Source organism: Pocillopora damicornis, chromosome 10 (assembly GCF_964200805.1).
Source record: "Pocillopora damicornis chromosome 10, jaPocDami1.2, whole genome shotgun sequence".
Classification (NCBI taxonomy): Eukaryota; Metazoa; Cnidaria; class Anthozoa; order Scleractinia; family Pocilloporidae; genus Pocillopora; species Pocillopora damicornis.
This window is the reverse complement of record NC_142679.1, coordinates 9,981,755-10,008,610: the sequence shown is the minus strand read 5'-3', so window position 1 is coordinate 10,008,610 and position 26,856 is coordinate 9,981,755. Positions and strand designations below refer to the sequence as shown.

The following is a 26,856-nucleotide window of genomic DNA, read 5'->3' as shown; positions in this document are numbered from 1 at the left end:
CACGCAGTTAAATCTATCATTCTTAAAAATTTTAAATTACTCCAAAACGATTCAGAGACTGGCACTATCTTTTCGCAACCCCCACTTATTTCATTCAAACGTGACAAAAACATAGGTAACTTTTTAGTCAGGAGTTCATTTCAAACCAATGACCAATCTGGAACTTTTAAATGCGCTCGCTCGCGATGCAAAACTTGTCCTTTCATTCATAACGTAGAGAAAATATCGGGACCCAAAAGATCCAATAAGATCATTGATCACTTTACGTGTACCTCCGCCAATGTTATTTACTGCATAACTTGCACTTATTGCAATAAGTTATACATCGGCGAAACAGGAAGACGACTGGGTGACCGATTCCGAGAACACCTTCGCGATGTGGAAAGAAATGACAAGGACGCATCCAAACCAGTCGCTAGACACTTTAATCTTCCTAATCATTCTAAACAGCATATGGCAGTTTGCGGCCTTTCCTTACATCTAGGCAGTTCGGAAAGCCGTAAAACACTAGAACAAAAATTTATATTCCAAATCGGCACCCTTAATCCCCACAGAATCAACGAGCGCTTTCCATTCAACTTCATTTATTCCTGTTTTCTCGTCACCATATTCCCACCAATGGCGTAGCTCCACTTTCTACATATAAATCCACACACAACCCACAGTTCCTCTAATCGCTCCGACGAAGGGTTAACGCTCGAAACGTCAGCTTTTTTACCCTTTATGGTGCTAATTTACGTTTTCAACCCAGTTGTTAACACTAAATTACCTGCTATACTCTCCCACCGACGCAGCACCACAGTTTCTTTAGAAACTTACCTCTTTAAACAGAGCTATAGACAGCTATACAGGGCCGTACAAGGCAATACACAGCTATAAAGACCAATACAGAGCTATACACAACTATACAAAGCTGTAAACAGCTATAAAGAAATATAAACAGTTATACAAGGCTATAAAGGGCTATGAAAAACTATACAGAGCTATACACAGCCACACAGAGATATAAACAGCTATACAGGGCAATAAACAGCTATACACAGCTAAACACAGCTATACAAGGCTGTACACACCTATACAAGGCTATACACAGCTATACAGGGCTATACACAGCAATACAAAGCTATACACAGATAAACAGAGCTCTACACACCTATACAGGGCTATCCATAGCTATACAGGGCTATACAAAGCTATACAGGGCTATACAAAGCTATACAGGGCTATATACGGCTAAACAGAGCTATATACACCTATATAGAACTATACATAGCTATACAGGGCTAAACATAGCTATAAAGACTAAACATAGCTATACAGAGCTATACGCAGCTAAACAGAGCTATGCACATCTACACAGAGATATATGCAGCTATAAACGGCTATACACAGCTAAACAGAACTTTACACAGTTATACAGAGATATACTCAGCTATACAGGGCAATACGTAGCTATACAAGGTTATACATAGCTAGACGGAGCTGAACCCAGTTATACAAGACTATACACAGCTATACAGGGCTATACCCAGCTATGCACGGCTTTACAGGGCTATACATTGATATACAGGGTTATACACAGCTATAAAGGTCTATACACAGCTATACACGGCTGTACAGGGAGGGCTACACACAGCAATACAGAGCTATACACAGATAAACAGAGGTATACACACTTATACAGGGTTATACAGGGCTATACACAGCCATACCCAGCTAGAGAGAGTTATACATACCTGTGCAAGGCTATTCACACCTATACAGAGCTATGCACAACTATAAAGAGATATACACAGCTATACATGGCTATACAGGGCTATACACAGCTATACAGAGCTAAGCACAGCTATACAAGGCTATGCACAGCTATACAGTGCTATACCCAGCTATACATGGCTGTAGAGGGCAATACACAGCTATACAGGGCAATACACAGCTATACAGGGCTATACACAGCTAGACAGAGCTAAACACAGCTATACGGGGCTATACCCAGCTATGCACGGCTTTACAGGGCTATACATAGATATACAGGGTCATACACAGCTATAAAATGCTATACACAGTTATACACGGCTGCACAGGGATATAGACAGCTATACAGGGCTTTACACAGCAATACAGAGCTATATACAGATAAACAGAGGTATACACACATATACAGGACTATATGCAGCTATACACAGCTATATGCAGCTAAACAGAGCTATACACACCTGTGCAGGGTTATACACACCTATACAGAGCTATGCACAACTATAAAGAGATATACACAGCTATACACGGCTATACAGGGCTATACACAGCTATACAGAGCTAAGCACAGCTATACAAGGCTGTGCACAGCTATATAGGGCTATACCCAGCTATACATGGCTGAACAGGACAATACACTGCTATACAGGGCAATACACAGCTATACAGGGTTATACACAGCTAGACAGAGCTAATCAGAGAGATGGTGGGGTGGTAGACTTTTAGATGGTGTTGCAGTACCCGTGGATGCCAACAATGGAACGTAAAATTTCTTAATTAGAAATGATCTTACAGAAAGGTAAATCGGTACAACGAAATGGATAATCAAATAGGCTTCCGCACCCTCGGAAAACTCGAATGACCACCTGTTGATGAATTAACTGACTTTACAGCTTGGACCATAAGCGTCAGTGAGAGGCTTCAGTACTTTAGTAATGAGAATATACGTCATCTACCGTAAAGGATGCACATAAACCACGAGGAACAACTGGCATCTGTCTTTTGCCAAAAACGGCAACAAACTAAAGAAAGAATTGTTTCGCAAATTTTAAGAAGACGTCATCTTAAAAGAGAAAAAACCCATCCGTATGAGGGAATTTCCGTATCTCCAATAATGACTCCTTGTTGTGCGGCTTACGTATTCGAAACGAACGGGAACAAAATGAATTACTCTTGTTAAGTACCTCACACTGAGGATACGCTTTGGCGAAATGGTGATTCGCTTGCATGGGAAGCCTTCGCCCATTTTGCTTAAATACCCGGTCAAAATAATCTTTTTTGCTAACATAACTGGGGTGGAAAAAAAATCCTTGGACGGCCATGAAGACTGACGAACGGCTTCACCTCGAAACAACAGCTTTAGAAAATAGTCTTAGAAACGGTGACCAACTTACATTATCAACTCAGTTGATAAAACCAAACTTTCTTGTAAGCCCCCCCCCCCCCCCACCCCAGCACCACAGTTTCTTAAGGAACTTGCTCGTTTACTTTAACTTTGCTATTTAAAAAAGCAATCAAACAAACAAACACATCCCCCCACACACATACAAAAACAAATGAACACAAAACTAGACAAAAACCCTTCGGACCGTAAGAATGGGGCAGGCAAGTTCGGTCTAAAGTCTCTTAATGACAAAAAAAAATCCAATAAAATGAAGGAAGGAGGTTCGAACTCCTAAAGAGCGACCTGTAACTCAGTTGGAAAAGTGTATACCAACGGAAGAGTTAGATGATACTTAAGATGTTTGTGACGTACGTGAAATTTTGATGAACTAAATGCCAATTATTTAATCGACAAAGCCTCGTAAAGCGTTTAGAAAGAGGACAACTGAGTGTAGTATGAAATTAGTCATAATTTACTAATTCAAACCATCTAAACGGCTTCGAGCTCCTTGAGAGGATCGGCAATGAGGGGCAGCATTGCCCACTGTTGAAATGAAGAATCAAACTAAATTATTCGACGTTTGTTAATAGATCTTAAAGTATGTTGCGCTTCGATAACCTTAATGGAAATTGTTGTATCGACCACAGATTCGCAAAGCATTGCAAAAGAGGGCAAACGAGAACAGTATGATATTAACGATGTATAATTTGTCATCTGACTCAAACCCTGTACGCTTCGAGCTGTTTAAAGACGATTATCAACCTTGAGGCAACATTGCCGACTTGTGAAATATGGAACTAGACTGAATCATTTCGATTAGCTAAATGCGAACCATTTCATTGACCACAGACCCGAAAGAGGACAACCGAGTGTAATGTGACATTACTAATGCCGTAATGACTCACCAACTCAAACGCTGTAAGCTTTGAGCTGTTTGAAGGCAATCTGCTACTCAGAAGCAAAGTAGCACACTATCAAAATGAAGATTAAAAAGGATTCTTTAGACAGTTGTAAAGATATCTTGAAAATGTTGAAATTTCGTTGAGCAGATTGTTTTCGTTACCACAGAAGATGCATTGCGAAAGTGGACAACTAACTGTTATATGACTGACATGGTCATGGTTCACTAACTCAGCCCATGTAAACTTCGAGGGTAATTGGGAACAGTATGATATTATCGATGCATAATTTTTAACTAACTCAAACCCTGCACACTTCGAGCTGTTTGAAGACGGTCATCAACCCAGAGGCAACATCGTGTACTGGTAAAACAAAGAATTAAACTGAATCCTTTGACCTTTGTTAAGACATTTTGAAGAAGGTGGCATTTCGGTCAACTTAATAAAACCTATTTTATCGACCACACATTCGAAAGAGGATGATCGGGTATAATGTGACATTAGTTATAATATAATGAGTCACCAACTCAAACGCTGTAAGCTTCAAGCTGTTTGAAGACGCTCAGCAACTCAGAAGCAAAGTTTCATACTGATAACATGAACAGTAACAAGGAATCTTTAGACGGTTGTTAAGATATCTTGAAAATGTTGACATTTCGCTGAGCCTAGTACGCATTGTATCAGCGACTACATGCAGACACAAAAGGTACGAAAAGCATTGCGAAAGAGGACACCTGAGTGTTGTATTGTTTAGACGCTAGGAAGTAGGTGACATTTTCAAGGATGAACGAAATGCGAATCAACAGAAAGTCGCCAGCTACACATTGGCAACGACTTCAATTGTATTACAACGAGTTCTCCATATAGTAGGTCTCATTTTCCTGAAAGTTTTTAAAAAGCTAACTACTCGGGACTAACGGCGTAATTTCTTCCAGTCGGTGATATATATATGTAACATTTTACGCCAGTAATATAAATTAATTATATTTTAATTTATTATAATTAAATCACCGATTGGGTTAGTGGCGTAAAATCTTACAGTATATAGACTGTGTTAGTCGCATATTACGCCGTTATATATATTCCCCCCCCATGAGGCACAATGGGGTAACAATTTTTTGTCCTCATCATGGTTGTCCTTTGAGAGCCGCTGGGTGGAAATCTTATCCTCGTCCAGGTATACTACGAGTGCAGCCTCTTATTGCCTGGGAGTGAGAAGCCGGGTCAACGATATCTCTCAGCCTCTACTAAGGTAATGGCACAATTGCCTTCGCACGTCGTAAGATTATTCCTCATTATTTTGCAGCAACAGTGTGGAGTTACATTTTGCTTGTATGATCACGTAATCACAGGCATATACCAGGACAACATTTTTTGGAGTTATCAGAGGGCATAGCGGAAATGAATTATCGCGCATTAATGAGAAACCATCCTGACAATCTAAACTTTTTTAATGACATATTTGGCGCGTACGTACGATGTAAAAACACAACGGTAGATATCCTGAGTTTCTTTCGGTTCACCAGTGTAAAAACTGAAAAGTTTATATAAGGAGAGAAGAAGATGAATTCTTCGGAATTAGGCAAAACTGCCTAACACATGGATAAAGGGGTAAGTTTCTAAAGAAACTGTGGTGCTGCGTCGGTGGGAGAGTAAAGCAGGTAATTTAGTGTTAACAACTGGGTTGAAAACGTAAATTAGCCACCGTAAAGAGTAAAAAAGCTGACGTTTCGAGCGCTAGCCCTTCGTCAGAGCGATAGATAACACATGGATAATTTGATAAGGAATCTCTCGGGTTTTAACCTTGAAGTTGACAGTAAGCTATACGGGAGCCAATGACCATAAAGGCTTAGCCGGACCTACAAATAGGAAAAGGTGAAGTTGCGGAAAATTTGAAAATTTTTTTGGGCAAGGTGGGAGAATTCATTTGGGGACCACGGTTTTGGTTTTCTTTTTTCGCCACGCAGCAAGTTACAAAACGTAAATATAATTCTTCTTGGTGCCTTCCCGGATACCACCGATGCCTTTTCCGATGCCTCTATTGTTTATTACAGCAGTAAAAGATATATGTGCCATCAACACTTTTGAAAAATTGCTTCACATTTTAGTTAGCGAAGTATACTGTTAATATTTCGGCTCTACAACATTATTGTTTTCCGCAACTATAACTGATATGTCTCTATATGAAGTATTAAATTTGTTTCCCCGCTGACCACTCGTATTTCGGTCTTTCCTTCATTCCCCACTCGTCGCCCGTGATGTGTAACTCCCAAATATGGTGGTCAGTACAGCACTTTCTTCCTGCGTAGAGCACAGTTTGCATTTCTTCAGGAATGTATTTAGGGCTATACCCATCAGACACTGTTCTTACATTTCAGCATTTGAAGGGGAAGTCAAGTCAAGTGGTGATTTACACCTAACGAATGGCCGCGTACAAATACTTCATCTAAACTCTTCAGGTTCAGATGAGAGGTCATATACTGGGATGGCCTCGAGAACATTCCTTACTGCCTATAAATCAAAGCATGCTGATCATATTGTTCAAGATATAAACCTGTGGGATAAGGAACTTTTACAATACGATTTATCACACGTGGCCAGCAAAATGCGAATGGTGAGTGGTCAAGATGAACCATCAGACAAAGTGAATTTTGAACCAGTGGAAAGGATGATAAAAACTTTATTTTCGGCAGATAAGCTGGTTGTGTCGTGTCCAATGTGGAATTACAGCATCCCATATGTTTTGAAACAGTACATAGATTGCGTTGTTCAACCTGGATTGACCTTCAGGGAAACATCAACTGGTCCACAAGGACTGTTAACGAACAGACCGTTATTACTTATAACCTCGTCCGGGGGGGACTATTCTACAGGCCAGATGAAAATGCTTGACTATCAGGTCCCTTACTTAAAGGATATATTTGGCTTGATTGGATTTACTGATGTTAGACATATTTATATAAAGAACACAGCACATGAGAAGCGAGATAAACTGTTGACTTTCATTGAATCAAGCTGCCTGGAAGCAGCTGCAAAATTTTGACTGTACCTTCTTCTCAGAAGATATTACTTGAACGCTTGCAAACGTTGCTATTTTACAATGTTGCAATGCATTCCATTTATTAACACTTAAATGTTTTGGATTTTCTAGGGCAAAGGTAATCCACTTTGTTGTAAATTATGATTATTTTCATGATTTCACAAAACTTAACAAATCATTTTGGTGTTTATTTCTCCTGGAAATTTGAAACAAACTGAAATATTTGGTTCACTTTTGTTGTCTCATTAGAATTAAGTTCAATCTTACAGTAAACATTTCTTTATAGTCCATAAGTACAAAGTCATTTGCAATTTAATAAAATTTTAAGTAGTGCAATCGACATACCCTGAAAAATATGGCAGTGTAAGCACCATACTCTCACAGGTTGTTGTGGGCTAACAAAGGCTGATTGATCAATTTGAATGCTCAAATTCCTGTGGTCACCATGGTGAGCACTGATCATATTCAGAAAGGGGTAGTTTTGATTTTATATGAAACTACTGAAGGATTGAACCTAGAATTTGGCTTGGAGGTGAAGCACCAGATTGGTGCAATCTTCAATATTTTGGAGTTGATTTTAGTTTGATTTTAATTTGAACTGGGAAGGTCAAAGCTGCCCAGCATGGAATTTCAAGCCTTGTCTCAGATTCCTACATCTATACCAGCAATTGGGAACAATTCACTAAAGGGACATTTCAAATGGCCTGTAGAGGCAAAAATTGTCACATCTGAGTACATAAGGTCTATCTCACCTTATACTGGTTTTTTAGACAAAGATAAGGCATTTATTTTTTTTAAGTCCTTCATTTACACCCCTCATACATTCCATTATATTCAAGAGGTTAGCACAGTCTTTACACCAACTGGGTGCTTTGCAGGTGATGACATCAGGAGCTGGTAACATAATCTGTGCAACCACAATCCACCTATTCTGAAATGTAACTCTTACCTGCAAAGCAGGATTATGGTGATTTTTTTTAATTCAGAGAACTCGAAAACAACCGCAATATTTGGATAGAATTCGTTTCTCAGGCAACCAAAACCGCCATTTGTAGTTCGCCGGCTTACCGACAATCTCGGAACATTGACCGAAAACTCCTGGGAACGAGGTTGGTCCCCGTTGACTAAACCGCTGACAGGCATTGCAAACGACATTAGGCTCGAGGTTTCCAAGATGGCGGGGATTCGCTGTGAGACGATTCAATAAGAGAACATGCCACCGTGATGTTGTTTAAATATCAGTTTCTACTCATTCATGGAATTTCACAGTTGTTATTATCAAGATCTACGTGGTTTTTTGACAAGTAAGCTCCTAACCTTTATCGATAGCTGTTTCTCCTCTCCAAATAGTTATTTAGTAGAAAAAAATTCAATTTGATGGGATACAGGTTTCAGTCGCACAAAAAAATAAACCTTTTGAAACAAACTCTTGTGGAAAATACAATTATCATTATCATTTGATTACCTGTCCTCGGCTGGTAGGTCTTTCGGTCAGTTAGTTAATCATTCAGTGATTGATTGTATGCGGTTTTTACATTTATCAATTTTTTTTCAACTAGACCTTGTGTTCTTGTTTCTAGTGGAGACCCAAACTTTTTGCAACTTTCTAAATCCCGTAAATTTTTTACCAATACTGGAAAAGTTGTTGAGATATCAAATGGTTCCATGGAGGCATTCAAAGACTTGCTCAGAAAAGACAAGATTACTTTTGTACTATTTTATGCACCCTGGTGTAGTCAGTCATGGATTGCAGCCAAAGAGTTCAATAATACTGCTGAAGTACTTTATAGAGAGGTAAGCTGTCTGTTCAGGAAGTATTTATTTGCCTACAAGCCGATCCCATCTATAAGTCAAGACCCAAAACTTTTAGCTTTGAGAAACTGTTGAATTCTAGTGAAAAGTAAACCATAAACATGTAGCTATGAATGGAGACCAAAACTTTTATTGAAATATTGTGAAGCCCTCCACACACATTGTAAAGTGAGATGATTAAACATAACCATAAATCATAATCAAACAAAAATTAGCATCTTCCCTCTCGGGAAACACTCGCATGCAACTGTAAAGAAGTTTCTGAATAAACATATCAATTAAATCACATGTACATGTTGTTGTTTTTTTTAATTGAAAACAACAGCAAAGAGAAAATTTGAATTTAATGTGATCTAATTTTACTTGTTAGGAGTAAATAAATATGACCACTTGTGCAACAGTTCATCAAACATTAAGGCATCATTAATAGTCACACAAATATACATTCAATTTACTGTATTCTTTTGGCAGAAGCTCTCCAGTCAAGTTGAAATTTGACTAGTTCTCAATTTACTTTACTTTGGAAAAATTGTTCGGCTCATAGGCAATTAATTACACTAGCCTTCACTGGACACCAACCTTCAGTTGAGACATACAGAACAATTTGTATGTTTCATAGAGGTACTTTTGTACTTAGGTTGAAGTAAGTAACAATTTATTTAAAAAACACCCTTGCCTTGTCAACTAAGTCAATTTCTACAAGGGGGATATGAGTAATATTAGATACTCAATTTAAAATCTAAACAACTACATTTTTAAGAAGTATGTTGAAATGTTAAAATAACTAGTCATGAAATAATCTACTCAACAATATTCCTACTCTATGATTTAGCTATCTCAGATAATGAGAAGATGTGAGAGTTAATTTGGATTTTAAATGATGATGGATATTCACTAAATGGATTGTCTTCAGAAATGAATTCCATAGTTTAGTACCACTTTAAGAAAAGATTTTTTTTATTTGTGCTTTTTTATTGTTGTACTGATTGAACAACATTATTTTAAAGTTTCAAGCTAGCAAAAAGAGCAGAAAGCTGTTCTTGTAATTGTACAACCTTTTTCAATGGTGAATTGACACAAATGTTATTGAGAAATTTATGTAAGATCAAGAAGACCTATAAGCCAGGGCATATGGAGAAAGCAACTTTTAAAAGTTCTTTCAGAAATGAATTGTTCTAACTCTTATATTGCATTATTGATTGACTTCTAAACATTGTCTTATGCAGCAATTCATTCATCTCCAAACTTCTTTAATTGGCCTCTAGTAGCTTTCTTAGAAGTCTCTTTACTAATGTCTAGGTCTCTCTCTTTTCCATTTCTTTCCTAAGGTCCTCATTATTTTTTTATGGGAATTAAAAAGCAGTTTTGTATTGAATACATTGTTCTTCATAAACCTTTTTACTCAATTAAGATATTAAATTTCTTTGGTGCTAAAGACTTATCTAAGAAATTTGTTTAAATTAACCTAATTAGCACTTTTATATTTGGGTATGGCAATATTTAATCATGAAATTGAAATATTTTTTGTAGTAAGAGTAAAATTAGCTACATGTAAAAAACACAGAGAAGTCCTTTGGTGTAAACCACAGGGCCTAAAAAGTGCCAGTAGTAACTATCATTAATTTTATCTACAGGTATCCTTCATCGCCATTAATTGCTGGTCAGGCACTTGTTCTCTACATCATAAACTGGATTTGTATCCAAAATTAGTAGCAATCCACTCACACTTTGATGGAGTGGAGTACAAAGGAGTACACAAAACATTCAGAATGGTGAGTAATACTCAATAATGTGATTATGCTTTAAGTGCCACTCCTGATCAGTGATCAGGTGACATTAGTTTGTGTTACCATTACTTTGTAACATAAATTTAATTCCTGTTGCAGTCTCGCAAACGCTTAATTTACTGAAACAAGTCTAACAAGGAAATCTTCTTCAGAAATAGCTAATCCAATGACCTTTTTAAAAGAATGTTTTTGATTTAGTGATCACTTTAGGAATTAAAGAAAACATAGGCGTTAATTCTTTATTATGCATTAGTTATTTTTAATTTCCAAGAATTACCAGAAGAAGATACAGACTTTTTCTGATGCAAAGTGGGTCTTGCCAGGGCAATTTATTCACAAATTGCACCATTTTATACTTCAAATCCCATCTTTTTCCCGGCCAATGAGAAAACTTAACTACAATACTACAACCAGTCAAATGTCAAGGCTTGTTTTAGGAAATCAATCAAATTGCAAGGAAATGAGAGGCAACTTTTGAAACTTTTAACAAACCAGCTCAATATACTGGATCAATAAAATACTTACACATACTAAAATAAACTTGTATTAAGTAACTGTATTTTGCTATTTCAAAATTCATGTGATGAAGTGGTAACTGAACTGAGTGGAGTGCAATTTTGGTCAGAGATCATACAAGTGATTTGAAATCATGCGCATGATTTCAGACCTAATAATACACATGCAAAAATTTCAGCACACTCATTGGTTGAGAGCATGTCAATTAATCCTAACCAGTGCAGAAAGTTGAAATTGAGTGCAGAAAGGTGAAATTGAATTGATTGACAGTCGTGAAAGTGCAATTAATCAAAATGGAGGACAACAGAAGTGAGGAGAAAGGAACCTTTCAATTCAGAGTTTAAGGGAGAATGCTAAGTACAAAAACACCCAACAAAGGAAAAACAACTGGTTTAAAGTCTGGCTTCCAAACAAGGATATGGAAGAATGGACCAGAGCCCCTGAATATAATTTTCAAAGAGTTTACATAACAGTTCATACAAAAGAGGAGAAGATTACAAGCGTAATAGTTTTCATGTGGTTATTGCTATTGACCAATATCTATCAGCCCGACAGGTTTGTGCAATTTGGTGAGCCTTTTAAAAATGTACTTGTGCAGATTTATCCCAAATTGCACTCAAAATCATATGATGACCTATACAAATTGTTTTCTACTCAGTTTAATAATTAAATCTGATATAATTACAAATTGTCTGGTATGCTTGAGACTTTTTATTTGATCTTTAGGCTGGAAACTGAAAAGGCCCAAATGAGAGAGGGTCACAAAGTAGGAAATTGAGTATGACATCATGCTCAGTTTTACCCTTACTCAACTCAGTGGCCATTCGGCTTGGAATATTGTTCAATTTTTGTATTCATCCCTTAAACTAGATTGTGGAAAAGCATAAATTGTGTTTATTTGAATTGTGTAGCTAGCTGAATGATGCCTTTTGGCTGGAAAATACTAGGAATCTGGCTGCCAATTTTTCAAACAAAACAATCTGTACATTTGCTTAGTGGTGTTCTGATATCCATACGATACCATCCCTTAATAATTTGATTAATTGAAACATCTTTATTACAGGTTGCATTTCTTCAATCTGTGATCAGACCATTTATGTACATAGGTACCAAAGCAGAACTTACTTTGGCAAAGCAGAGACAGGTGAGATATGAATAATAACTCAGCCTGCATGACTTGTGTAGAAAGGAGTATTGGAAAAGGGAAAGTTAAAATTTGTGCAGGAGTGGGGAGTGAATACCATCAGAATCATTCAAACCATCTTTTTTCAAAGAACTTTATCTTCAGTGTTTGGCCAGGAGTGTTTTTCTTGAGGTAGCAATCAGTTTGCTGACCAGGGGAAAAGCAATAAAGATATGAAATTAAATGTTGCTGTAATGTTCAAACACCCCCAAAGAGAACATTTCTGAGTGCTCGCTGTGTGGGTTGACAAAAGACCTCATAAGGGTCTAAAGCCCCCCTCCCCCCTTCCCTTTCATTGAAGTCTCTTAGTTTCAGTTCTTAGTTTGGGTATAGTGAGCCAGTTTTATTAAATGCATTGAGTTCTTTGATTCTGAAACACTTTTGTATAACTAACAAATAACTATTTCTATCAAGGAGCTTGTCATAGCTTATTTCAACCAGACTGCACTAGACAGTGCACGATACAGTACATTCTTCAGTTTGACATTGCAGTTTGTTGCAAAAGGTGTGTTTGGATAGACTGATGTTACTTCTGTATCAATCTTTTGGTAGGAAGCTGTGTAATATATACTGTTAAGTAGCTTCAGCCAAGTCATCTGCCATTTCAAATTGCTCTCATAGCCTATAGAATAAGTCCAGTGTTATTAATAATATTGTGAAAATTATGTAGATTACCTGATCAATTTTGTTTACTGTGTACTTTTGCTACATCACCCTCTAAAGTTTTGTCACTCTGTTTTAAATAGCCAGCCTCCATTAATAAGTGGTCATCAAAGCACTTACCTTTGTAAAATGTTTGATTGTAGCCAATTTTTCATAGAGTAGTATTATCACACACAACCTCTCTGATATTGGTAATAGAATGAGAAGTTATTATTTAAATACAGTATTTTTACTTGTTTTTCACTCATCTGATACGTAACTGCAGTGTAACTGGCTTGCTGCTTAAGCTTTTACATAGCAACAATACAGGGGAAAACCTTCATATTGGAAAAATGGTCACCTAAGATGTTATGTTGTTGTAATTTCTAGAGTCCAAGCCTTTGTTCCTTGTTTTGACAAATGGCAAGCTTGCTTCTGATGCAGAAGCTGATAACAGTGGAGTGTCTTACCATTGTCTTAACAAGGCTGTTATAGTAAGTTTGATACATAACTAAGTAAGATATGGGGAGTTCTCAAGTCAACTTTAATAAGGTGGAATATACTGTTTAGGCGGTTATTTTTTTGTTGTTGTTATTTCCATTTTCCCACATAATGACATTGTTTTATGGAGCTTGGTTATGGTGTAGGAGGACATTGCAAGATAATGAGATAGTAATTTACACTAAGTCTAGACTTGCACAAGGGAAATGGTAGCATTTAAAATGGAAGAAAGAAAAAAGGAAGAAGAAGGAAAAAAACCATCAAAAACAATAAAGTACAACTGAAAAGGAACATGTCTAAATTTAATTGTTGTGAAATTGACTCATTGTGTTGGCAAAGTATGATTTATTTTATCACACAACAGCTTTCCAATTGTTAAAGAACATTTTTAAAAATCCTAAACATTTTTTGTTAGCTCCTAAAATTATCAAAATAAGGAAACATTAGTTTCAAAGGTATGTGAAATTGAACTGTTTCTAATTTTTTTCTCATGTCACACTATTCTTTACCAATATCAGAAATATCCATCAAATTACAACTTCTCACATGAGAACCTCACCAACTGGATTAATGCAAACAGATGTGAGGTAAGAAGAACATGCATCCTGAATCCCTACAATCTCAAACTACAAGGTACCCTTTTCCAAGTATTCAGTTAGTAACACAAAGCACAATATTAAATGGTGTGATAATAGTGGAGGAGGAGAAGATCAGGGCAGGTTGGGTTGGGCCGGGTCAAGAAACCAAACCTCCCTTGCATTGTCAATCTGCCACTACTATCACACCAATTAACATATCACTCTGTTTTACTGCCTGGATGCCAGGAACAGGCTAATGATCAAAATGACAAAATGTTGATGGGCTAATGAAACAAGAACCACATTTTTAGCAAATACAACTATTGAGTGGTACTTCTGTAACACTATTTGCATTTGTTGCATATAAGATTCTTCAAACATCAGAAGAAAGGCGAATGCAAATGAAGATTGTTTTTGCCCCTCCATTTTTTGGTTAGGGTTCTGAAAATGATTCATAATCCCACCAGTGAAAGTCTCTCTACCAACCTAAAGAGATAGTTTTTCAATATACTCAGTCTGCAGGAGTAATATGGAGCCTTTTCCTGTGAGAAAAGTTTTTCATAATGCTACAAAAAATTTCAGAAATTTCTTCACTTCGCTCTCTTTTCCTCCACAGCTTGTGGTTCAACTTACCCCTACTACAGCTTCAAAAAAGAGTCTTGTGCATCATCTCAGTAAAGGATCGGCTCTTATTCTATTTATACCAATGAAACTTAACATGAACACAAGTGATGTGCATCTACTACACACAGTAGGTTATTTTTATTTATCCCCTATGAACTGGCACTGTTTTGCCAAAGAAGCTTAACAATGAATAACCCACCAGGCTCTTGCAGCCCACAGTACTAGTCACTTTCAGCGACTGACTTTGGATCACTAATTAAGAATACACTCCATTCAATAGATCTCAATAATATACCAGCACCATTTTAGCAACTTATAAATGACTGGTACACAACAAACAAACCTAACAGAACAAACTTACATTACTAATGGATTGACACAGTAATCACGATGGACTTAACGTTTCATTGATAATTTTGTTTTATCAACTGAGTTGCTAATGTGACTTTGCCATCATTGGGGGGGGGGGGGGGTATTTTAAGCAGAGGTTTTGAGTGTTAGCCCATTGTCAGAGCTAATAGAGGTATTGTGGGTTGTGTATGGTTATATATCAAAAGATGGAGCTACACTATTGGGACATGTACTATGAACTAATTTTAAAATGGTGTAGCCATGGGTACCAAAATGGGACCCACCTACACCATTCTTTTTGCCTTTTATAAAATTTGTGTGCTAGAAGGGAAATTTTGTTTGTGCTTATGGTTTTGGTGATTGTATTTTTTTTAATTACAGTATAGTCATGCAGCAAGTCAGTATTACAACGGCTCATGTGACTTTGTTGCATGTAACTCAAATAGCTCTTCTGAACATTCTGAAGAAGCCATTGGAATATACAGAACTGCAGAAGAATCAATACTGTTAAATGTGGACCAACTAACTGCAAGAAATGCACACCATAGAGGGCCATTCACTGCTAACAGTATAGGCCAAGGAAAATTCAATGTTGTCAGAACACCACATCAGCGGCTATATTGGAATTGCCAGTCATTTAAAGTTAAAAAACCGGGTCACCCCATACAAAGCAAGAGCTTTAGTATCTGTAATTTATGCCATACATGTCTTGAGCATGGCCTTTGTTTAGAAAGGAGCATCTTCAGACCACCATTTTCTGTTAAAGATCATACTCTGTCATCATTACCCTCTTTTGGTTATGGCTGCACCTCTTTTAGGCACCACTACTTTGTACATTTTGTTACAAGCATCTGCTGCACTCCCAAGATGGGAGAAACTACTGAAGATGTGTCATACCTTAGACAAAGCGAGTTTCCACAGCAAGCGTTACAAACACAAATAGATAATAGTGTGAGTGGTATTGTTGAGGAGTTAGTGAATTCTGTTACCCCAAAATCGAAAAGATCTTCTACAAAAGGTGTTTATCATCAGTTGATTAAACAGGATAGCTCATTAACTGATATTCATGGGGAAATGGGAAGAAATGTCTTCCCACTGTCTTCATTTATGGAAAGGAGCTTTGATTCCTTTCATGACAACTGTGGACCAACAGACCCAATAAGCAAGTTCGCTGGGGCAGGATGCACTAGCAACCGATCAGTAAATTTTTTTCTTGTGGATTCCATTGAGCACTGGACAGTTGCTGAAAGACTTGGTGTTAGCTGGACTTCTGAGGAAAAGATTGCTTTAGTTATTGCTGATTTCAAGGTAATACAAATTCTTAAATGGTGGCTTTGTTCCTTGTTTCCTCCAACTCCAGACAGTGAGCACCCCTATCATGATGTGCCGAAGCAAATCTTAATTTTTATGATACTCTTGAATTGTTAATTCAGCCAATTTGCTGATTATCAGCCAGAAGTGGATAACAATGAATATACGACAATAAACTCCTGTGATAGATTTTTGGTGGTTTATGTTTAAAAGGATAGCCCTTCTTCAGAACACTTTTCTTGAGCAAAGGGCTGATGTATGAAACTAAAGCTTTTGAAAAAAAATTGGTATGGTTATCTAGTAAGCTGTTATCAATTTCTGATTGATAATCAGTTTAGTTCTTTAACTGTCTGCTTAAGGAGCTTAATAGTTCTTTTAGAAACTGATAACTTTGCACAAACTAGCAGTTTGCAGCATTCAGTTACAGCTTAAGAGTACATTGTCTACTTCTGGTTATTTGATCCTTTTTACCACCTAATTGGTCCAGTTATCAAAGGACTTTGACTGTTAGATTCCTAAATTCTGAAGCAATGAAAGGTAGCCTTTGGCTCTGCTCTGGTGTGTTTTATTGTCCAAATTTTTTTTGCATTAACCACAATTGTGTTTAAACTTGTTACCTCTTTTAGAGCAATGTTCAGTTTGTCCTGGATAAGAACTTGGAAATCACGAATTCCTCAATTGGTAAATACAATTCGTTTCAATAGCTTTTTACACTGCAAAATTATTTTTATATCTGTAGCAAATTCTACATTGTGAAATATCGTTAGAGGACTGTTTGTCTATTGCCCATATTGTTTAACTTTTCTGTGGGAAGTGTAACTGATTCTAGTATTGCACAAGAAGGTTGCAGCTGTGCCTGTATTACCAGCAAGAAGCCCTAACAGTGGCTGGATCAGCTGCCTCTTGATGATTGTGTTAGCACATTGACTCTTAACTGCTTGATTCCGGGAAGGCTCAGAGGAATTAAAGATTGTAGTGTCACCTGTAAATTTTTGAGATTTATTTCTGCATTTCAAGTGAGGATGAACTAGGTTTACCTCAGTCAGGTGAAGTTTGTTTCAATACTTGTGTATTTGTTTCAGTTGCCCATTGTTTGCCAGGGGAAAAAAGCAGTTAGTATAACCTTACAATACAATATAATACAATAGTTTATTGACACTACCCTGGTAGGGCTTTTCAGTGACAATGAGAGACAACTACCGTAAACTAATTAAGGTGAAAGAAGAGGTTTACAATTCAATTAAACTGAAGGGAAACAACCTTTGACAGTAAAACCCATTATTGAGCTCTGTGTTTCCCTCACTGCACTTTGCAAATGACTAATGTGAACCATTTAGAAAATCACACAAATACTTCTCTTTGCAGTTGAGTTTATCATGGCCTATATGGCGGGAAATCTAACAAGACATTTAAGATCTGCTAGTGTTACCTCTCGTAGCTGTCCACAATCACAAGCCTGCGTAGTTGAGGTTGTGGCATCAAATTTTGATGAAGTGGTGTTGGATGAAACCAAGGTTGGTTGAGTATAAGGAAAACTGATGTTCATCTAAGTTGAATGAAAGATTTGTCAAGATGTGACAAAGCTATTTTTAATGAAATGAAGGTGAAGATCCATCGCCTTTTAAGAATTACTGATTGTACACAATTGAATGCTGTTAACAGAAATATTTAACTTTTTATGGACTTCTAAAGAGTTGTATCCCCTTTAATGTTCCTTTGTTCCTCTACTCATGATACACTTAGTCAAAAGAAGTTTTAATGACCCCTTTCTTCATGAGTGAACCAAACCAAAATTTTCACTGAAATAAATTTCATTTGACTTGTGGATGACCCATGGTGAATGAAAATGCCACTTTCTGGACCGGTTTATTCATTTATTTATTTATTTATTTTTTTTTTTTTTGAATCTCAAATTGCAACAGGTGCCATAATTTCACATTTACTCTTCTCACAATGATGATGTTAAAAATTGTATAGTTTCTGAATCATCCTTCTTTCAAACGTATGTGGCAGGACGTTTTCTTATTATACTATTCTCCATGGTGTGGTTATTGTCAAGCACTGGGGCCAGTTTTACTGACTGTGGCAAGATTTTTCAAGAAGCTAACAGGTGTTACCATTGCAAGGTATAGTTTTGTGCCACAATCACATAAAGGTCTCCCATCTATTAAGTGATTTTATATGAGCCTCTCAATGAGTTTGGTTTGTTTTGTGGCGGCCATGTTGGAAACAATTTCGTTAGCGAAGTCTGAAACTAGTTGTGCAAGGGTCTGGGACTGTTGGAAAATTTTAAAGATAATGGAAGTCCAATCACTTGCCGAGAATGATGAACAAGGATTTTCACCCCCCAGTTTCAGGCTCAGTTCGTTTCAGATTACTTGTGTGTAATTGTTTTCTAAGGTTTATCTCTGATTTATTTTAAAATAAGTACTAGATGTGAGAACATCCAATTATAAGATAAGCTCAGGTTTGGAAGCCATTGAAATATTCCATGTGTATGAACAAAACCACTAATTAGGCGAGAGGGGAAGTTTTTTAATCCTTGCATGTTTCGTGCGGAAAGGTTCAAATTGATTATAATGCAAGTAGGTTAGAATAAAGGAATTAAAAGCGTTATCTTTTCTATGTAACACACTTCAGTTTTAAAATTATTTAAAGGTAAATATACTGAATGTTATAATTTTTTTATACTACATCGATACTTGATTATTGTAAATAGGTGTACATTGTGTATTGCACTTACCGTTATTATATTTATTTCTCTTTTTATCTGATACCATGTCATTTCCTTACACGTTTTTAGTCTTTGTTTTGAAAAAACTCAGTTCAACTTAAGAAATTCATAAGTGTGTTGTGTACTCATAGAAGTTGTTTCGATGTCTGTCTTTCAGGATTAATGCAGACCAAAATGATCTACCGTGGAAATTCCATGTAAATCACTACCCCTCTTTCCTTTTCTTCCCAGCTCACAGGTATACCAAATTTTCCTTGATATGCCGCCAATATCAATATACATCCAAATTGATAGAAGATACATATAACTAAGACGCGCAAGCATACGAATTTAATACTAGAACTAACAGCATCTCTTGAAGAATTTGTTATTGTAACTAAAAGATTGGTTTTAATGGCAGTCGAAAACTTCTTGTAAGCAAACTAGATTACAGCAAATTAGCCTCTAGTAAACTTGACTGATGAAGTTCCAGTCTAAGAAAAATCCTAGCTTTGGAGTATACAGTGTACCTCTTTGTCATTGGTACGTAATTCACTGGCCCTTTTGTATGGAGCCTGGGTTCCCAAATGGTTAACTTAAATTTCATCCTTTTTATTTGTATTCTCCTCGCCCTCAATACTTGAACCACACTATTCTCGTCTGCTGCGTATCTCTTCTTTATTTAAGTCTGTGACAAAATAGCCACTGAAAATAGACTTCTTTTCTCGCATTTTTTCCATCCTGCACCTCATTACTTTTCACGCTAAACCGTATGGCTATTGCCATTTCTGTTTTTTTTTTCTCAATAGGAAAGACTTGTCCATTCGTTTCCCAGACTCATTGGAACGAACGTCAGCAAACATAATTAATTTTATATTGAATCATGGATTAAAGGAGAGAAGTGGAGCTGAGAAAGCATGTTTCTCTGAAAAAGTAAGAAGTGAAATCAGAGAACTTGAAAAGTCACTTTGCCAAGTAGAGAAGGATAAACAATTACTCGAAATCAGACTTGGGGAAGCACTTCGAACAAGAGAACTTAGAGGCAATGCACAAGACAGAGTCGCTACGCACCTGGAACAAGAGTATCAGGGAATGGAAGAAAAGGTCCATAAACTAGTGAAAGGAAGCAAAAAAGTTTTATATGATCTTTGGGCCGCTGAAACTAAACTGAATGAAAAAGGAAAGCAATTAAGTGGACTGTCATTTGACAAAAGGCATTATGAGGCAGAGAATGAGAAGTTGTCTGAAAAAAATAACAAGGAGAACGTTGCGCTACTTGAACAAAGTAAAGTGTTAGGAGAGCTTCAGAAATCTTTAACAGCACTGAGAAGAAGAGCAACATACCTAGAAATTTCTAACAACATTCTTCGAAATAAATTTAGAAAGTCGTTCTCAGAAGCTCACTACCCAAATTATTAGAAGCTGAAATCATGAGAGGGGTGATCGACTTTGAGTGACTTAAAAAAATGAGAATGCGTAGTCACATAGTTTTAAGTCCATCAATGTCATGTTTACATTTACGTACATCAATATCATGTTTACATGCTGAAGCTGAGCCACAAGTTTTCAAAAAAGTTAGTGCATTTTCCAGAGTAGAGAGTGAAATGCCCTGGTTGGCGCCATATTGATAACCCAGTGGTTCTATTTTGAATTTATTTATGTAATGCTGATATGATTATTTTGGCATAACCCTGTTACACCAAGGGTATTAACATGGTAGAATTCCAAAATAGCTGATGGAGATGTCTGATGTTGTTTTGTTTTGGAAGAGTTTCAGGTTGCTTTCTTACTTTATTAGTGATCAGTTTGTTGCGACCCAGTACTAAAACTCCACTTTGCATAGTTTATTCACATGGGTATAAATTGTTTTGAAACCGTGAGAAGGGTGATCGACCTTGAGTGACTTAAAAAAAAAGGAAAATGCTCAGTCACATAGTTTTCAGTCTTTCATGATGCGAAGAAGAGCTTAAATGAGCCATTATTTTATAGTTTACTCCTGATGAAGTAAAACTAAAACCCATGAGAGGTTTCCAGGCTGATATATTAAATTGACATGCCTGTGATAGGCTTGCGGGCATGTTAGGACTTATTAGCATCACTGTGGTCCCTTGAAAATTTTGCAGAACAATTGTCCATTTTCATGGTACGGCGGTCTGTATTCTTAAGTTCCTTAAATGTTTTTGCTTGCAATAATGGAACACAAGCCTTAGCTTTAATGTAGGAACCAAACCCCAGTAGGTGAAAGTAGGCGAAAAAAAAAACCCGAAACGTCAAACTAATGGAGGTTGAAATAATTCCGCATGTAAAAGATGAAGAACACAAGAAGTACGTATATTTAAAAATATTTATTGTTCCCTCCTCCTTTTTCCACCTATCCGAGGAACTTAAAAATTTCACATTTTCAGGCTACGTTTCTTGATTTCAATTATTATTTGGCTGATTTTGCCTTGGCCCATTCTGGTCGGCACCCTTACCTTACTCAGGGCGTGAAATTATTTTTTTTCTGATAGCCACTTGTCTCCTAATTTTTCAAAATGGTGGCCAATGCAAAAAGGTGGTCGCCGTTTTTAAAGACAAACAAAACCTTTTTTTCACTTTTTGTCTGCGTTCTAGATAGACCCTCCAAAATTGAGTTCTACGAAGTGGACACTAGTATGGGTGATATGCGACATTCAAGCTCACCTAAATCCAAGATGGCGTCTAATTATAGATCGAGATGCATGTGCTGCGTTTTGGAAATTAAACAAACTTAACGAGGAAGTTTGCCGCGGATTTTTCTTTGCAAATCTTTTTAATTCACTACATCTCTAGGTATGGTCATGATGAAACATTCTAGTCGTCAATTTGGCGACTACTTTTCAGGATTTGGTCGCCAAAGTGAAAAATTTAGTCGCATTGGCGCCTAAATCAGGCGCAATTTCAATTCCACGCCCTGTGTAGGAAAAGAGATCAGGATGCTTTTTCTGAACTGAACGTGCAACGGGCGACCCTAAAAGCTGGAACGGTGGAATGGTGGAATGGTGGAATGGTGGAATGGTGGAAAATTACCCCAAATCCTAAAACATGGAACGGTGGAAAATGACCCCAAATCCTAAAACATGGAACGGCGGAAAATGACCCCAAATCCTAAAACATGGAACGGCGGAAAATGACCCCAAATCCTAAAACATGGAACGGCGGAAAATGACCCCAAATCCTAAAACATGGAACGGTGGAAAATGACCCCAATTCCTAAAACATGGAACGGGGGAAAATGACCCCAAATCCTAAAACACGGAACGGGGGAAAATGACCTCAGATCCTAAAACATCGAACGGTGGAAAATGACCCCAAATCCTAAAACACGGACGGATGTCAGGGCATGTTTCACAAATTTTGTACAAAGACACCAAGCGCTTGGCTCATTTATCCCCACGACGATAACGTGTGACTAAAATTAAGTGTTATCAAGGTGGAACAGGAATTTGGTAAAAGAAAGTTAAAGCTTGACCTGTCCAGGTAAAGAGTCTTGTTAAAAAAGAAATCACACATGTCATCTTAAATGCATCCATTTGAAAACATTCTTCATCCTCATTGCTCATTGCTGTTTGTTACAGCCAATCCAGCAAAGTCCCAGATGTTATTTCCATAGACCGTTCTGAAGATGAGAATCAACTAGAAAAGTAATAGTATTTCAAATACCTCGGAGTTTGTGTTTATATGTAAGCAATTGTAGCAAAAGTTTTCGCTTGAGTCGACCATTGTTTATGTTATAAGATGAAACCTGTGTGTACATGATTCGTAGACAGGTCCCGTTAATGTTAGTTATTGCTGAAATTATTTCCAGTTTTTTTAAATCAACATCATTCTCACTTTTACATTAAGCAACCGTGTGGCATATTTTGTCTAAAATTCACTCATTATTATTAATATGGTTAGTTGGTGAAACCTGTGTTAAGATGACTGACATTGACAGGTCCCGTTAATATTAGATAATGGTATTCCTCATTGATTTAAGCTCGATATATTTTCACTAATAATGTCGGAGTTTTAGATAAGATTGCGTTAACAAGAAATAAGTCAACGCTTGTGATTGCATCACTGCATGTGGACAAAGTCAAAACCTGACAGGCCTAATGTCAATTTTACTCAAAAAAGAGAGGTTGATAAATTAGTTAATGGACATCCACAGCATGATATTAAACATTATTACGAGCAAAGATATTTTTTTCCGGTATTGACTTAATATCCGCGGAAGTTATCCTCCTAAGGGGAAATTAGTTTGGGTACACTTGATTTTTATTTGGCTCTCTTGATCCTTTGGCCTTGCCTATAATTCCGTCTTTTAGGCTTTGGGGTAATTTTCCGCCATGCCATCTTTTAGGAGTTGTTGCTAGCAAATGACTGGAAAAAATGGGGTCAAATCCAAGGGAAATTGGGTCTTGTTCGAGTAAGCGGGGGTTTCGAGTTCGCCGGGTTCGAGTTAGCGGGGTTCTAGTGACAGGATCTATTCTCACCATGCAAATTAGAAGAATTAGTGAAATAGCCTTTTTTTGTCCAGAAAGTTTATTTCTTCCGCTGATATGTAAGCCGTAAATTTCACAGTAGGATGGTGGTGTTTTGGACACCTGGTCGCGAAGAAATTCTTCAAATTCTTCTTGACGGCTTCCTTCTGCTAACTTTCTTTTGTCTTTTCACGCCATGAGAAATTCCCACGCGCGTGACACCCTGCAAACCTCTCTTCAACTAGTGTTACTCAAGTCCCAAAACTTATTCGTAGATGAAAAAACGCTCGTATTGAAGGGCTCGTAACGAGGGCTTGCTCTCACGCTAGTCTAAGTTTGGAGCTGGGGCTGAACGTTGTCATATTTTGAGGAGCCTGAAAACGTTCCTGTGATGTTCTCACATTTACAAGCATATGAGATATTATTGTTTCAATAAATCAATACAGACGTGACCAGGAAACGTATCAAAGTTATAATTGTTTATTGTAATGTGGTATGTCGAGTTGGTTTTCACATGCTGTGCGACTTTTTATGCCGCGACTAAAACTCATGGCAAATTTTGCATAACAAAAGGTAACTAAACAGGGTTACAACGCGAAAACGCAGCTATCTTTCATGCATAATGGTTCATTATTATTTATACCACTCAGTTAAAGAAAAAAAATTAATAACACTTAATTTTAGTCACGCGCGTTATCGTCGTGGGGATAAATGAGCCAAGCGCTTGGTGTCTTTGTACAAAATTTGTGCAACATGCCCTGACATCCGTTCCGTGCTTTAGGATTTGGGGTCATTTTCCGCCGTTCCGTGCTTTAGGATTTGGGGTCATTTTCCGCCGTTCCGTGCTTTAGGATTTGGGGTCATTTTCCGCCGTTCCGTGCTTTAGGATTTGGGGTCATTTTCCACTGTTCCGTGCTTTAGGATTTGGGGTCATTTTCCGCCATTCCGCCATTCCACCGTTCCTGCTTTTACAGTCTGGGAGCAAATGTCATAAAATAAGGTCCCGTGTGAAGTTCGTGCTGAAAGCAAGCACCTAGTGTAAAAGTGTTCATTAGGTCCTACTAAACATAAAAAGTTTTGGTGCCAGCTTTGCCACTTGCTCAGACGGCTTTTAAGGGGGGGTTAAATTCTGACCCACGAAATCCAGCGTGAAAACGAGGCTAAAACACATAATTCCTCATAACTTTGTTAATAACAGACAAAAATACACCAGACTTGCTCACATGATTGGGCATGATCCTCCCTGTTGGTTTATGCTAATTTACATAGGTCACGTGACCTTACGCATGAAAGCGAGGCTGAAACACATAATTTACTATAAATTTGTCAAAAAAAATCCTTATCATGCCAAACTTGCTCACCTTAGTCAGTTAGACATCTTGCATCAATTGGTGCCACTTTGTAGTGTCACGTGACCACATACATGGAAATGAGGCTGGATTGCAAAACACGCCAAAGGTGAACACATCACCCAGGACAATAACGTTGACTCATTGTAATGTATATTAATGCTGTATGTATAGCATTTGAATAAAAAAAAATAAAAGCTAAAAAGCTGCAATGATAATGTATTTCGTGTGGCTTATATGACTTTATTATGAGCGATTTCTACAATCCTATTTCGCAATGGGAGACAAGTCGTTGTGGCATGGGGAACGGAATGTGAGGCAACGCACAGAGACGTCAGGCATTTACGAAGTACACAAGAAGAAGCCGACACGAAGATTATTTTACATGCTCTGGATGCCTCTGCTCAAGGTGCTACCCAACTATCTATATATTCTCCTGACACTGATGTTCTTGTTTTGGCTCTCCGACGGTATCCAGATTTGTGCTCCAACCCTTGCTTTGTTACTGGAACCAGCAGTAGTCGTAGAGTTATCAACTTGAAGTCAATCGCAGACGCCCTTGGGCCCACTAAGACGGCTGCGCTGCCAGCATTTCATGCGTTGACCGGAGCAGATGTTACTGGGAGTTTCTCTGGAAAGGGAAAAGCCATTTGTTGGGATGAGTTTGATAACACCAGCACTCCTATCTTGCAAGCTCTTGCTAACCTCGGCTGTGGGGAACAGCCAGATGACGGCACAAGAAGTGGAGTGGAACAGCTGGTTTGTCGGATGTACCAACCAAAGACAGACATCAAAACTGTCAAAGCCCTCAGATGGTCCCTCTTTAAGAAAAATCAAGCTGAGTCTGAGAGGTTGCCGCCCACACAAGCTGCTCTCCATCAAGCCATACGGAGAGCGCACTACCAGCTTCTTGTTTGGAACAACGATCATGTAGCAAACCCGGTGTTGCCCTCACCAGAAGGCTATGGACGGCAAGATGAAGATGGAAAGTGGGTACCAGTCATGAAAAATCTTCTACCAGCTCCAGAGGCAATTATACAGCTTGTCCGATGCAAGTGCGCCAAGTCCCATTGCTATAACAACCGTTGTCAGTGTCAAAAAGCCGGACTTGTCTGTACTAATCTCTGTCTGTGCTCTGAAGATTGCCAGAACGAGTATGCTGAAAGTGATGATGAGTATGATGAAGACGAAGTCGAACAGGAAATTCCATAGCAATGGACAACAGAACAATGTATATAGATATTCAGTAAGACTTTCATGACTGTATATATAAAACAGCAGTGGTCGCTATTTTCATTTTCTGCCCTTGTTCCAATATACATGCGAAAATGAATACATGGAACCAGTATCATAAGTTGGCAAAATTATTGATTATGTGTACAAGATAAATTCTCAAATGGAGCCTCCGCAGTATTTGCTTTGACCGTCTTGTCCCTGTGCTATGGGCCATAGGACAATGATTAGTTGAAGTTTTTATATCTGAAATCGGATAACCAGATATGTATCTGCCTAGTAGTTGTTAATACATTTGGCAGGACAAATGCCATCCTACACGATGCTACCAGATATATCCAGCCTCGTTTCCATGTATGGGGTCACGTGACACTACAAAGTGGCACCAATCGATGCAAGATGTCTAACTGACTAAGGTGAGCAAGTTTGGCATTATAAGGATTTTTTTTGACAAATTTATAGTAAATTATGTGTTTCAGCCTCGCTTTCATGCGTAAGGTCACGTGACCTATGTTAATTAACATAAACCAACAGGGAGGATCATGCCCAATCATGTGAGCAAGTCTGGTGTATTTTCGTCTGTTATTAACAAAGTTATGAGGAATTATGTGTTTTAGCCTCGTTTCCATGCTAGATTTCATGGATCTGAATTTAACCCCCCTTAAAAGCCGTCTGAGCAAGTTGCAAAGCTGGC

General features: G+C 37.7%; 3 protein-coding genes across 4 annotated transcripts; all 3 read left to right on the top strand.

The window, feature by feature from the left end:
• The first annotated feature begins 6,284 nt into the window (after positions 1 to 6,284).
• Positions 6,285 to 8,037, top strand: LOC113680308 (uncharacterized). The gene has a single exon (XM_027197321.2). The coding sequence runs from the start codon at positions 6,314 to 6,316 to the stop codon at positions 7,079 to 7,081; it is 768 nt and encodes a 255-aa protein (XP_027053122.2). The 5' UTR covers positions 6,285 to 6,313; the 3' UTR covers positions 7,082 to 8,037.
• A 184-nt stretch (positions 8,038 to 8,221) lies between these two features.
• On the top strand, positions 8,222 to 21,440 carry LOC113680307 (thioredoxin domain-containing protein 11). Of its 2 annotated transcripts, none has more exons than XM_027197319.2 (14): positions 8,222 to 8,382; positions 8,659 to 8,872; positions 10,525 to 10,662; positions 12,257 to 12,337; positions 12,791 to 12,881; positions 13,409 to 13,512; positions 14,038 to 14,106; positions 14,714 to 14,848; positions 15,454 to 16,380; positions 17,010 to 17,064; positions 17,749 to 17,897; positions 18,397 to 18,509; positions 19,275 to 19,355; positions 19,906 to 21,440. In XM_027197319.2, the coding sequence occupies exons 1-14, from the start codon at positions 8,303 to 8,305 to the stop codon at positions 20,513 to 20,515; spliced, it is 2,847 nt and encodes a 948-aa protein (XP_027053120.2). In that variant the 5' UTR covers positions 8,222 to 8,302; the 3' UTR covers positions 20,516 to 21,440. The 2 variants fall into 2 exon arrangements, with proteins under 2 accessions (XP_027053120.2, XP_089040643.1); XM_089184517.1 differs by having other exon boundaries at positions 8,236 to 8,382; positions 8,815 to 8,872.
• Positions 21,441 to 24,552: 3,112 nt separating this feature from the next.
• LOC149038848 (uncharacterized) lies at positions 24,553 to 26,588 on the top strand. The gene has a single exon (XM_089185175.1). The coding sequence runs from the start codon at positions 25,698 to 25,700 to the stop codon at positions 26,139 to 26,141; it is 444 nt and encodes a 147-aa protein (XP_089041301.1). The 5' UTR covers positions 24,553 to 25,697; the 3' UTR covers positions 26,142 to 26,588.
• Positions 26,589 to 26,856: the final 268 nt, after the last annotated feature.